This window comes from Paroedura picta, chromosome 11 (assembly GCF_049243985.1).
Source record: "Paroedura picta isolate Pp20150507F chromosome 11, Ppicta_v3.0, whole genome shotgun sequence".
Taxonomy (NCBI): Eukaryota; Metazoa; Chordata; class Lepidosauria; order Squamata; family Gekkonidae; genus Paroedura; species Paroedura picta.
Genome location: NC_135379.1, coordinates 3,100,051 through 3,112,356, shown reverse-complemented (window position 1 = coordinate 3,112,356; position 12,306 = coordinate 3,100,051). Strand labels below are relative to the sequence as shown.

Here is a 12,306-nt window from a genome sequence, read left to right as displayed (position 1 = left end):
GGGGTTGTGAAATTATGTAACAGGAACCTACTTATAGTAAGCTATACTCAGCAGTAAAGAAGAAGAGCTGGAATGGGCTGCCTGAGGAGGTGGGGAGCTCCCCCTCACTGGCAGTCTTCAAGCAGGGGCTGGAGAGATATTTATCCTGGATGCTTCAGGCTGATCCTGCATTGAGCAGGGGGTGGGACTAGATGGCCTGTAGGGCCCCTTCCAGCTGTACCATTCTGTGATTCTTTCGAACCCCACTGTTTACTACCTGAAGGGGTCTCAGAGTGGCTTCCAATCGCCTTCCCTCCCTCTCCCCACAACAGACATCCTGTGAGGGAGGTGGGGCCGAGAGAGCCTTGAGAGAACTGTGCCTAGCCCAAGGTCACCTAGCTGACTGCATGTGGAGGAGGAGGGGGAAACCAAACCCAGTTCTCCAGACGGCATTGCATAAGGATTCGCATGACACATTGAGCAGTACAGAAATTACATAACAGGCTCTCACAGTCAGTAAGCCATGCACAGCAGTAGGGACCCCAGTCCCTGGCCCCTCAGGCAAGGACGGACGTTTGTGAGCCATTTTATATAATTCACAATATAATACAATAATTGGTGCTTTTGGAGCAGTGCCTAGAAGTCTCCAGAAAAGCCTGGACATTGGGCATTGCACAAATAATGCCACTCCAGACGGCAGCGTTGCCCAGAAAAGCAGGTGTCCTGTAGAGCCCAAGAACTGGGCTGGCTCTCCAGCTGCAGTGAAACATCTGGCTGGGACAATTCATCATGAAGACAGGTCAAGAAGGTCAACCAGGTTTGTCTGTCGCGGGAGGAAAGTGCAAGAGTCCGGCAGCACCTTGAGGACTAACAAAGCTTTGTGCGATTCAGGTACGTCTCCGTGTTGGCTGGAAGCATCAGAGCAATGTTTGAGCAGAACCAGCCTGCAGGTGGGATCTGGGGACCCCTGGAATTACAGCTCGTCTCCCAACTACAGAGAGCAAGTGGAGAAAATGGCTGCTTTTGGAGGGGGGACCTGGTGGCATTGTACCCCATTAGGGATGCCAATCCCCAGGTGGGACAGGGGGATCCCCTGGAATGATCGCTTATCTCCAGGTGACAGAGATCAGGTCCCCCTGGGGGGAAATGGTTGCTTTAGAGGGGGGGCTCCATAACTTTATATCCCACGAGGCCCCTGCCTGCTCCGAAGCCCGCCGCTCCCAGCTCCATCCCCAAAGTCTCCAGTTGCTTCTCAATCCAGAGCTGGCAACAACACTAGACTCAATTTTTTGTTAGTCTTTCAGGTGCCACTGGACTCTTGCACTTTTCTAGTAATAATGAGAATGAGACAGCCGTGCCAGTAAACTGGCTGAGATCCTTCCCCTTCATTTGATTCCATTTGGTCCCACTTACACCCCAGTGCTCAGTGTGTCCGCTGAACACCTGCACTGTGCCAAAAAAGCACTCTTTTAGGGCTACCTGTCTTTCCACAACCTCCTCCTAAATCAGGTACCTCAAAAACCCACCAACTGAGAGAGCCAGATTTGGTGTTGTTGTTAAATGTAGCAGCCTTTAATCTGGAGAACCAGGTTGGATTCCTTGCTCCTCCACAGGTAGCCAGCTGAGTGAGCCTGGGCTAGCCTGAGCTGTTCTTGCAGAGCTCTCTCGGCCCCACCGGACTCCCTCCGGGGAGAAGGATAAGAGTTTGTAAGCGGTTCTGAGAGTGAAAAGCAGGGTATAAAAAGCCACTCTTCCTCTTTGAAAGCCAGCGTGGGGTAGTGCCCAAGAGCGGCCGCCTCTAGCCTGGAGAACTTGATTAGACTCCCCACTGCGCTTCCACCCTGCTGGATGACCTTGGGCCAGTCTCAGTTCTCCCAGAGCTCTCTCCGGCCCAGCTACCTCCCACAGGGTGTCTGCCGCAGGGAGAGGAAGGGAAAGGGGGTTCGTGAGCCGCTTTGGGGCTCCTTGGGGCAGGGTGAAGCGGGGTCTCCAAGCCTGACTTATTTTCTTCTTCTCCATCTCCGTTCCCTCTAAGCTCCGCCCCGCCCCGCCCCGCCCCGCCCCGCCCCGCAGGTGAGGCCGCCGGCCCCGCCCCTGCCTCCCTACCTGGCCCCGGCCCCGCCCCGCCGCCTCCTATTGGCCGGCCGGCCGGGCCTGCCCCGCCCGCTTTCTCCGGGCCCTCCCAGGAGGGGGCGCGGCCAGGGCGGGGAGTCCCGGCGGCGGCGGCGGACAGGCAGGCGGGCAGGCAGGCAGGCAGGGTGGCTGGGTCGGCTGGGCTGAGCGGTGCGCTGCCGGGCGCGATGCGGTGGCGGGCGGCGCGGTGAGGCGAGGCTGCGGCGGGGCCATGGCGCGGCCCGGGCGCCCGTGGGTGTGGCTGGCCCTCTGCGGCGCCCTGCTCTGCCCGGTGAGTCTCCCGGAAGGCTCCGGCCACTCCGCCGCCTCCTCCGCCTGGAAGTTTCGAAGCGGGGATCGGGGCCGGGCGGAGGGGCGGCTGCTCGCGGCGGCTTCTCTCCGGCGGCGGGGGATTTGCACTTTGCACTTGCTCAGAGGCAATCGCTTGCGGACGGAGCGTTCGCAGCTTTTTGGGTGGTGCGCTGGCTTGTCGGAGACCGGCATTCTTCTCCCGGTGGGGCGGGGGAGGGGAATTGCACTCTGCGCTTGCACAGAGGCATTGGTTTCCTTCTAATGACGCGTCTGCCAAGCGGTCGTCGCTTGTGGCGCAGCGTCTCGGCCGAATGCTAACGACAGCCCTGGAAGGGAGTCTGGCCTTATTCTCCTGGGAGTCCGAAATAATTGCGCCTCGCCTTTATGTCGCCTTCTCTTGGTCCACACGGCCTCGTGGCAGGTAAGCCGCGGTCGTGCCGGTGCTGCGGCTGGCCCAGGCAAAGGGTCTTGCTGCCCGAGACCACCGAGTGAGTTTGTGGCAGGCGCTGGATTCGAACTGGCCGCCTGGCGGGTCGCGGCTATCCCGCGGTTGACTCTGCGTCCTGCAAGGGGTAGCTCGAACGCGGATTACGTTTCCTGCTGGGCTCAAGGCTGCAGCCTGGTTTGTCTTTTCCCTTTGGGATCTCTTGCTGCAGGAGAGCCTTGTTCACCCCGCCGAGGAGTAGGGAGAAGGGGGCTGTTCTCCTGTTCTTGGGTGCTTGATTGGCTCCAGGGGCGAAGCTTTTGACCCCCGCCCTCAAACCCTTCTTGTGGAGCGGGACTCCAAGGCTTCCTTTCCTTTGAAATTGGTTGGGCTTGCTCACATCCGTCACCATGCGAGATGATCGCCTCTCACATCTTGGGGGTTTCATTAGTGAATTGGGGGGGGGGACTGATGTGCACTGGGGCCGTGACATGGAAAGGAGGAGAGGTCTTTCACAGAATCCTCAAGTTGGAGGGGGCCATAAAGGCCACCTAGTCCAACCCCCTGCTCAGTGCAGGATCAGCCTCCCTTCTCCCCACACCCACTGTCTTTCTAAAGCCAATTGTTTCTTGGTGTGCTCATTGTCCTTTTGGACATTGCAGGTTATCTGTGCATTCGCTGCCATGGGTCAGATAATTTAGCAAGGAGGGGGGATTTGTACCTGGGTTGTGGTTTTTTTGCGGGGGGAGGGATTAAGCAACCTGGGACTGTGGCAGCAGCCAAAATCAAGCTGGGCCTCTTCTTCTGGACTAGCTTCTATCAGATTGTGTCTGATGGTTTTAAAAGCTACCTTTGAACAGAGGAGGTAGAGTTTCCATCCCTTCTCCCCTACACAGGTACCCTCTATTCATTTCATAGAACCATAGAGTGGAAAGGGGCCACAAAGGCCATCTAGTCCATCCCCTGCTCAGTGCAGGATCAGCCTGAAGCATCCAGGAGAAGGATCTGTCCAGCTGCTGCTTGAAGTGAGGGGGAGCTCCCCACCTCCTTAGGCAGCCCCTTCCACTGCTGAACTAGACTCATAGAATCCTAGAGTGGGAAGGGGCCCTGCAGGCCATCTAGTCCCACCCCCTGCTCAGTGCAGGATCATCCAAAATAAGGATCTGCCCAGCCATTCCTTGAAGACTGTCGCTGTGGGGGAGCTCCCCCTCCCACCTCCCATTCCACTGACAGTGAACATTCCACCCCACCCCAAATGGCAGGAGATACCAAGCTGCTGAGGTTTCCTTCAGTCTGTCCCCTCCCTCCCGCCCCATCTTGAACCTCCGAATTCCAGGAAGCTGTAGCTGCCTTTCATACAAGGTCCATTTCATCAAAACTTTTCTTAGTTATGTGAGTTAGAAAGTTGGCTAGATACAGGAGATGCGAGTTCAGATCCTGCCTGGGATGCAGGCCACGGTGCACCCTTGGTCATTCAACCTCTTCTCTAAAGTGGGCTGTGTTGAGAGGTGTCGGAAAGGGTGTCGGGGAGGGTGGGTCTGCGTGACCTCTTTGGCTCCCAAGCGAATGCCGCTAAGTTGAACGTGATTCGTTTGCTAACTGTTGACCGCAATGGGTTATGTATCTGCTCATTCCTCTCTGATGCTTCTTGAACCCCAAATGCTTTCCCTGCACTTCAGTCTCAGGTGAAAACACACAAATCCAAATTGCTGCGTTTTCTTATTTATCTCTGGATTCCCTTAACCCTTTTTGTTACACTGCCTTCTCATTTATTCTCACGCCTGATTCTTTCCACTGCATGACTTTGCATCTGGGGCAGTGTGTGTGCACACAGACGCTCATACCTCGAGTAAAACTGTGTGGTCTTAAAGGTGCCCCGGACCCAAAATTTATTCTGCTGCTTCAGACCAACACAGCTACCTCTTGAATCTGGGTTTACTGGCTTGGGGGGTGGGGAGTTGGATCCTGTTAGTCTTGGATGAAGGAGCTTTAAGGGAGAGGACAAACACATCTGCTGGTTCAGGGACGGATCGTCCCTGAATATATGTTTTGGTGCTCCGTTGCCTTTGAAATTTCAAGAATTGGCAAGTGTGGCCAGGTTCCTCTATGAGCTGGGAATTCTGTGCCAAGTGTGCGTGCCGCGTTACTCCCTTGGAGTCTGTGACAGCGGTGAAAGCTTGCCTGTTGTAATGGGAGAGACGAACATGATTCCTCACAGACCCAGCCAAAGGGAGCTCATCCGTCATTCTGGCCCCGGCCATGGACCGCCTAATGCAGGGGTAGTCAAACTGCGGCCCTCCAGATGTCCATGAACTACAATTCCCAGAAGCCCCTGCCAGCATTTGCTGGCAGGGGCTTCTGGGAATTGTAGTTCATGGACATCTGGAGGGCCGCAGTTTGACTACCCCTGGCCTAATGCCTCTGAGAAGTTCTTTGCTAGGAGACTGCAGCAGCTGGTATTCACAGGTGAACTGCCCCTGGAGGTGGATGTTCCATTAGTCGTAGCTGAAGTCTCGTGTGCAGTGGCTACAAAATGGGTGTGGACAGACCGGAGCAGGTGTAGAGGAGAGTGATGAGGATGATCCGGGGCCAGGGGACCAAGCCCTAGGAGGGAAGGAAGAGGGACTTGGGAGAACATTCAGCCTGAAGAAAAGGTTGAGGGGGGACATGATGGCTGTCTTTATGGAATTGCAAGGTTGTCAGAGGAGGGCAGGGAGCAGTTCCTGTTGGCAGCAGAGGTGAGGACCTGCAGCAATGGCTTTTAAACTACGTGTAGAATGATATCAGGGTGGAAAAAAGTCATAGTCCGAGTAGTTCAGCAGTGGAAGGGGCTGCCTAAGGAGGTGGGGAGCTCCCCCTCACTGGCAGTCTTCAAGCAGCAGCTGGACAGATCCTTCTCCTGGATGCTTGAGGCTGCCTCTGCATTGAATAGGGGGTGGGACTAGATGGCCTCTAGGGACCCTTCAAGCCCTATGATGCTAACAGCTGTTGATAGCCCATGAATTTGGCTAAACCTTCTGCAAAGCCGCATGACTCGGACAGCATAGGCAGCGAGGTTTGTTTTTTCCTCTTCTCCGTTTACGCTGCTCGGCAGCTGCTGATTGACGGTGGCAATTTCAAGCCATGTCTGTGTACCTGTGAGTCCAGCTTCGCTTGTCTTGTTGAGTCCAAACTTTTGTCCATCAGGCTTGGCTCCTGAGTTGCAGCGTGCAGTGTCCTGTGGGCCATGACTGTCACTTTGGTTCCAGCCGTTCCTTTCTCCAATTTGCTTCTTATTTACTTTCTCCCTCCCTCTCGCATTGGGCTAGCCTGAGAAATAGGAAGTGTCTCCAGAGATCTTGTGGAAGACAGAAAGCCAGGAGTCCCTCTTCCAAACTATGCATACTAATTCGTTGTTTGCTGTTTTTAGTAGTAGTCAAACTTATTATCCTTGGTCAAAGACCTCCACAATATACCAGGATTCCCAGCTGAGGTCTGCAGACCCCCCCCCCGGGGGTCCATGGAAGCTCCGGAGGGGGTCTGCAGCATTTCCCCTCCTCCCTTGATAGACTCAACTATAAACTAGGGACCAGCCTCTTTCATTGGCACAGAATGGAGCAATCCTCAAAAGGAAGGGTCCCCAAACTTTTTGAGGCTGTCGGCATCTCTGGGATTCTAACACAGAGTGTTGATTGCAACCAAGGCATGTAAGGCAGTAACTCTTCAACATATCCGCTAGAACAGGGGTAGTCAACCTGTGGTCCTCCAGATGTCCATGGACTACAATTCCCATGAGCCCCTGCCAGCGAATGCTGGCAGGGGCTCATGGGAATTGTAGTCCATGGACATCTGGAGGGCCACAGTTTGTCCACCCCTGCGCTAGAAGCTTGGTTTAAGAGGGTGCCTTTTCAAAACGAACAAAATATTTTACAATATATTTGACCGCATGTACCCAGCAGTGGAAACTCAGGTTGTGGGACCAATGGCTGCCAAAGAAACATGATTAAAGTTTTGCTCAGCTACTCAGGTCTTCGGTCGCCAATCAGGAACTGTGCCGGACCACAAGCCCCATCCGGCCCCAACTCACTTCGTGGAACACGTGAAAGGGGGAGAGGAAGGGTGCTGGGGTGCCCATGGGCACCTGTTGGAGACACCTGTCTAGACTGCGCCACGCACCCATTTACATCCCTGGGAGGTGTAAAGCACTGTGAGTAACAAGCAGCATATTTTTGAGGGCAGAAGGGCTGCTTGTTCGTGTGCTGTCTTGTGCTGAGGAACAGTCTCCCGGGAGAACATGATGCCTCTCCGTAGGAATGTAAACGCACTCTTGAGTGGAATGGTAGGCTGCATGGCGGGGGGAAGGCAAGGCAATGAATCACCGGGTTTTCTGTTCCTGCCGTTTCTGCACGCGGGTGGAAGAAGGGAGCTCACACCGTCTGGAACTCTCTGCTGGAGATCTGGAGGAGCAAAGAGGGCCAGCCAAAAAATTAGGGCAGTTTGTTCTTCCCATTGTGTATAATTTGGCTGCTGGGAAGAAATAAGTGTTTGTCTACCCTTGGAGGTTCACACGCGATCTTATTTCTTAAAGAAGGCAGTTCCAACCAAGCCTCGTCCCCAACCAGCTCCAACCATTTGGCGTTGCTTCCCCTGGCTCGCTCTCTAGCCCCCTTTCACTGGAGCAACAGAGAGGATAGACCTTTACCCCCCACCTAGTGTGCCTGAATTGTTTCCCACCCCTCTCCAAAATATTTTCTTTACCCCAGACACTTTACTCCCTTCTACAGAGAAGGACATTGTGCTCCTACCAGCTGGGGAACAAAGCCCTACCGGAAGAGGCGAATCTTTACTGAGCCTTGCCTGGGAGCTTTGCCAGTTGAATTTCTGCCTGTTTTTAAAGCCTTTGTCTTTGGGCAAAGTTGGCAGCCTGCTTTCTCCAGCACGAGACACCTAACAATCATCTTCTGTCATTCTCGGTACGGCAAGCCTGATCCGCCGGCCGGTCGGCCGCCGGCCCCTCCGTTGGTTCTTTGCAGCAGTGGCTTTATTTTTAGGCTTAGCTTTCGTGTAGCTCTGAGTTCTCGGTTTTTGTGCGAGGCTTGGCCGTTGCGGGACTCAAGATGTGCCAGCGCTTGTCTGCTCCGGGTGGCTGTTTCTTGTCCGGAGCTGTTGAACTATTAGGACAAAAAAATTGTCCCAAATCTGTTTGCCGGCATGTTGGAAGGAAGAAGCCATAACTGGTTGGCAGAGGGCAGATGGAGACGGTCACCTGACAGAACGATCTGGGCTTTCTTTGCTCCGCCTGTCTTGTTCGTGATTGATGAGGCCGGCGGGGCCCAGAAATGTTTAAACATCAATTCTGCTGGGCTGCACAGCATCAAGTTGGTGTATTAAACCTGTTGGAAGTTACGGAGCTGGACAGTGTGGAGGTTCTTTTCGCTGAGGGTTGACTTTCGCCAAATCTTACCAACAGATCCATGGAATGAGAAATCAGGGAGGAATGTGAGAGGTTAGGTTGCCAACTCTGGGTTAGGAAATTCCTGGAGCTTTGGGGGTGGAGCCTGAGGGAGAGTTTGGGGAGGGGAGGGATATAGAGGGAACACTCTCTGGGGCAGGGATCCTCTGTGTTTTTGATGCTTAGGGGGGGGGGCACAGTGGGAGGGCTTCCAGGAAGGTGCCCCACCCACCCCATCTGCATTTCAGATCACATCGTGCACATCATTTTAGACCGGGGGTAGTCAAACTGCGACCCTCCAGATGTCCGTGGACTACAATTCCCATGAGCCCCTGCCAGCATTTGCTGGCAGGGGCTCATGGGAATTGTAGTCCATGGACATCTGGAGAACTGCAATTTGACTACCCCTGTTTTAGACTGTCTTGTATTTCCAGTTTTCAGACTGAAGCTCCTTTCCCTCACTGCTTGGACCTGGCTGTGACTCCCTGGTTGAGAAAATTGCTTGTTTATTAAGAGGTGAGGAAAACAGCTAACTGGATGGGTGGCCATATCCCGAGGAGGGGGGGGCGGTGACAGGCCAGCGCATTAGGAGCACCCCTTCTTTGCTCCTCTGGCTTGATCATGGGTCCCTGTTTGCCGTAGTGGCCCCTCCTCTGAAGGCACAACGCTGCTTAAACGGGAGCCACAGTGAAGCCTCTTCTCCGTGGAGCCAGGGAATTCTTCCCCGCCCTCACAGCCCTCCCCGGAAGGACCCACGGCAGGGAGAGCTTCATTCAAGACGTGAAAAGCATCCTGACTGCCAGCCACATTTCCGTCGGGCCTCAGCCGGAGCGCAACATTGACTGTTAAAGCATCATCGTGCCTCTTGCCGGTGGAATTACAACCCCATGAATCCCCCCTGACAACCGAAAGCCAAATAGAACATGTCGTCTTACGGGTGCCCCAAATTGTACAGTTGGCAAAACTCACAGGTACCCGGCCACGGAAGCCCCATTATTTTTGGCCTCGTTTCCATCCCCCGCGTGATTAAATCGTCCGCCGGAGGCAACTCGGGCAAGAAGGAGCTTTTGACGGTGGGAATGTCATCGAATGCCCCCCACCAAATGCTGAGGGTCCATAATGTAACCTATTTAGGGGTGCAGAATGGTTTCCAGACGCTCCTGTCAGCAGAGCAAGAAGGGAAAACCTCTGGATTCACTGGGTGGGCAGACAGACTTCTGCATGCCAAGCGGAGGTCCTGACTCTGAACTGCAGCCTCTGCCCTTCCCCTTGTTCGCTGCAGGAAGCAGGTGAAGTCCATCCTGTGTGATTGGAGGTATTGTAGCCCAGGGGTAGTCAACCTGTGGCCCTCCAGATGTTCATGGACTACAATTCCCATGAGCCCCTGCCAGCGATTGCTGGCAGGGGCTCATGGGAATTGTAGTCCATGAACATCTGGAGGGCCACAGGTTGACTACCCCTGTTGTAGCCAAGACGAACAATCCCATTCCCTTTCCTCCCCCCACAACAGACACCCTGTGAGGTAGGTGAGGCTGAGAGAGCTATGAGGGAACTGCTCTATCAGGCCTGTCACCAGCCCAAGGTCACCGAACTGGCTGCATGTTGGAGGAGCGGGGAATCAAACCCGGCTCACCAGATTAGAAGTCGCAGCTCTTAACCACTCCACCGAGCTGTACATCAAGCACTTGCCAATTTTTAAGAAGGACTAAACATTGAGAGCCAGGCTGGGAACAAATTCGACGGGAAGGACGGTGAGAAAACGCACTTGAGAATGTGTAATTTTTTTTTTTGGCCCCGTCTTTCTTTTGCAAGCTCCCTCGGTGTGTGTTGAGCAACATATTGGTTGAATAAAACATAATCCCCCTCCTAAATATTTATGAGAGGCGTCAGATGGAAATCCTCCCCCCACGACTTGCTGGAACGGTCTTTTTTTCTCTTCCCTCGAAACCTCCTCTTGTTTTCGAAGTAAGATTGCTTGGATAGAAAAGGCAGATAACGATGTCAGAGGAACAGCGGTAGGTTGACAAGAGCCTGGGAAAGCCACGGTCCCTTTCTTCCTTTCAAGTGTGGGTTTGTTGTCTTTGTAAACCCTGCAGTAGGGCAATCCCTCCGTCTCAGCCTCTGTAGGTCATTCGAGTCTTAAACCTATTCGATCCCAGGTTCTTTGGGAATAATGATGGAGCAAGTTTTCAAGTGGACTAATTTTAATTATTTATAGAATCATATAGAGTTGGAAGGGAGCTCCAGGGTCATCTAGTCCAACCCTCTGCAGAATGCAGGAAATTCACAACTATCTGCCCACCCACAGTGACCCCAGTTCCATGCCCAGATGAGGCTCCTCCCAAACCAGAATCCCTGGCCAATCTAACCTGGAGGAAGATTACTTCCCGACCCCAAAGTGTCAATTGGCATTTCCTTGGGCATGCAAGAAAGGGCCACAAGAGCCAAGCACTGACACAATCCCTTCTGCCCACCTGCTCAGCATCTGACTAAGTTCACAGGATCAGCCTCTCCAATAGATGGCTCTCCAGCCTCTGCTTAAAAACATCCCACCACCTCCCGAGGAAGCCTCTTCCACTGAGGAACTGCTCTAATTGTCAGGAAATTCTTCCGGAGGTGTAGCCGAAAATTCGTTTGAATTAATTTCAACCCATTGGTACTGGGGCAATTGTGTATTTTTTGTAATTAGAGAGTATAGTGGTATAGTGATTAAGATTTTTTAGGCGTCTGTTTACTATATGTATATGTGTGTCCACATTTGTTCTAATGGGGTTTTAATGGTTTGATTCCCCGCTCCCCCACACACAACCAGCTGGGTGAACTTGGGCTCATCGCTGCCCTGATAGTTCAGAGCAGTCCTGTCGGAGGTCTCTCATCCCCACCTACCTCACAGGGTGCTTGTTTTGGGGAGAGGAAGGGAAGGCGGTTGTCAGCCTCTTTGGGCAGTCTGTGTTTCAGATTCTCTGAATTCCCAGCTCTCCTTTGATTTTAAAAGCAAGCCTCTATCTCTTTTCATTATGGAGACTTAAGGAGAAAGCAGATCCCTGTGCAAACCGTGTTTGTGGTTGTGCTAAGGGGGGTGGGGGAGAAGGCAATTTCATAGATCTGCTAACCAGGGGCAAATGTCACAGATCTGAGCTGTAATCCATGAAAGTTACACCTCACTTAATCTCCTGGTCTTTAAAATGTCACCACCCTCCTTCACATCCTTGTGTTCTGCCACCGCCAGGGTCATAAAGTTACAGTTCCTTCTTCCTCTCGAAGTGACAATCCTCAGAGGGCGGCCAGAGCTTTACAACCTCATATTTTATGGCAAAAATCCTGGAGGGCAAAATCACTAGATAGTTTATGGACACGCCTTCGTCTCATTCGGGGTGAAACAAAGCGAACGTTGTCCCGGTTTTTGGCTTGGAGTAACTCGTTGCTTAGCTTCAAATTCTTGAAACGTGGGAAATTCACGTGGGATCGTGCGTGGCCCTTGGCCTCTGGAGCCGATGTTGCCAACGCTGGTTTAGGAAATTCCTGGAGGTTTTGGGGGTGGAGCCTGTGGGGCAGGAGGGTTTGAAGAAAGAGCTCAGTTTGGGAATCAAGTCATTGATTCCAGAAGAGGAGGAGGTTTTTCTTCCCTGTTTTGCTCTACCTTAAGGAGTCTCAAAAGCGCCTTTCCTTCCCTCTCCCTGCAACAGTCACCTTGTGAGGTATCAGAACTGAGGGAGTTCAATTACAGTTCTCTCAGGGCTCTCTCAGCCCCACCTGCCTCCCAGGGTGTCTGTTGTGGGGAGAGGAAGGCGAAGGCGAATGGAAGCCTCTACTCCTTTGGGTAGACAAAAGCAGGGTAGAAAAACCTCCTCCTCTTCTTCTGGAATCAATGACTTGATACCCAACTTTCCTTCAAACCCTACCATCCCCCAGGCTCCACCCCAAATCTCAATGGAGCCTACCTTCCAGGGCTGTCATGAAGTTAAAAAAGGAGTGAGCTTCCTTGCTGGAAAGCAGGATAAAAATGGTGGGTAGTGAATCTCTCCACAGCAGCTTTACGTATCTGCAG

The 12,306-nt window shown here is 53.2% G+C and overlaps 1 protein-coding gene across 1 annotated transcript in view; it reads left to right on the top strand.

Annotated features, from left to right (window-relative positions):
- The first annotated feature begins 2,219 nt into the window (after positions 1-2,219).
- Positions 2,220-12,306, top strand: part of VIPR1 (vasoactive intestinal peptide receptor 1) — a 61,160-nt gene continuing 51,073 nt past the window's right edge. Inside the window, exon 1 of the mRNA XM_077303613.1 lies at positions 2,220-2,383. Coding sequence (XP_077159728.1) covers positions 2,324-2,383 — 60 coding nt within the window. The 5' untranslated portion in view covers positions 2,220-2,323. The remainder of the gene's footprint in view (positions 2,384-12,306) is intronic.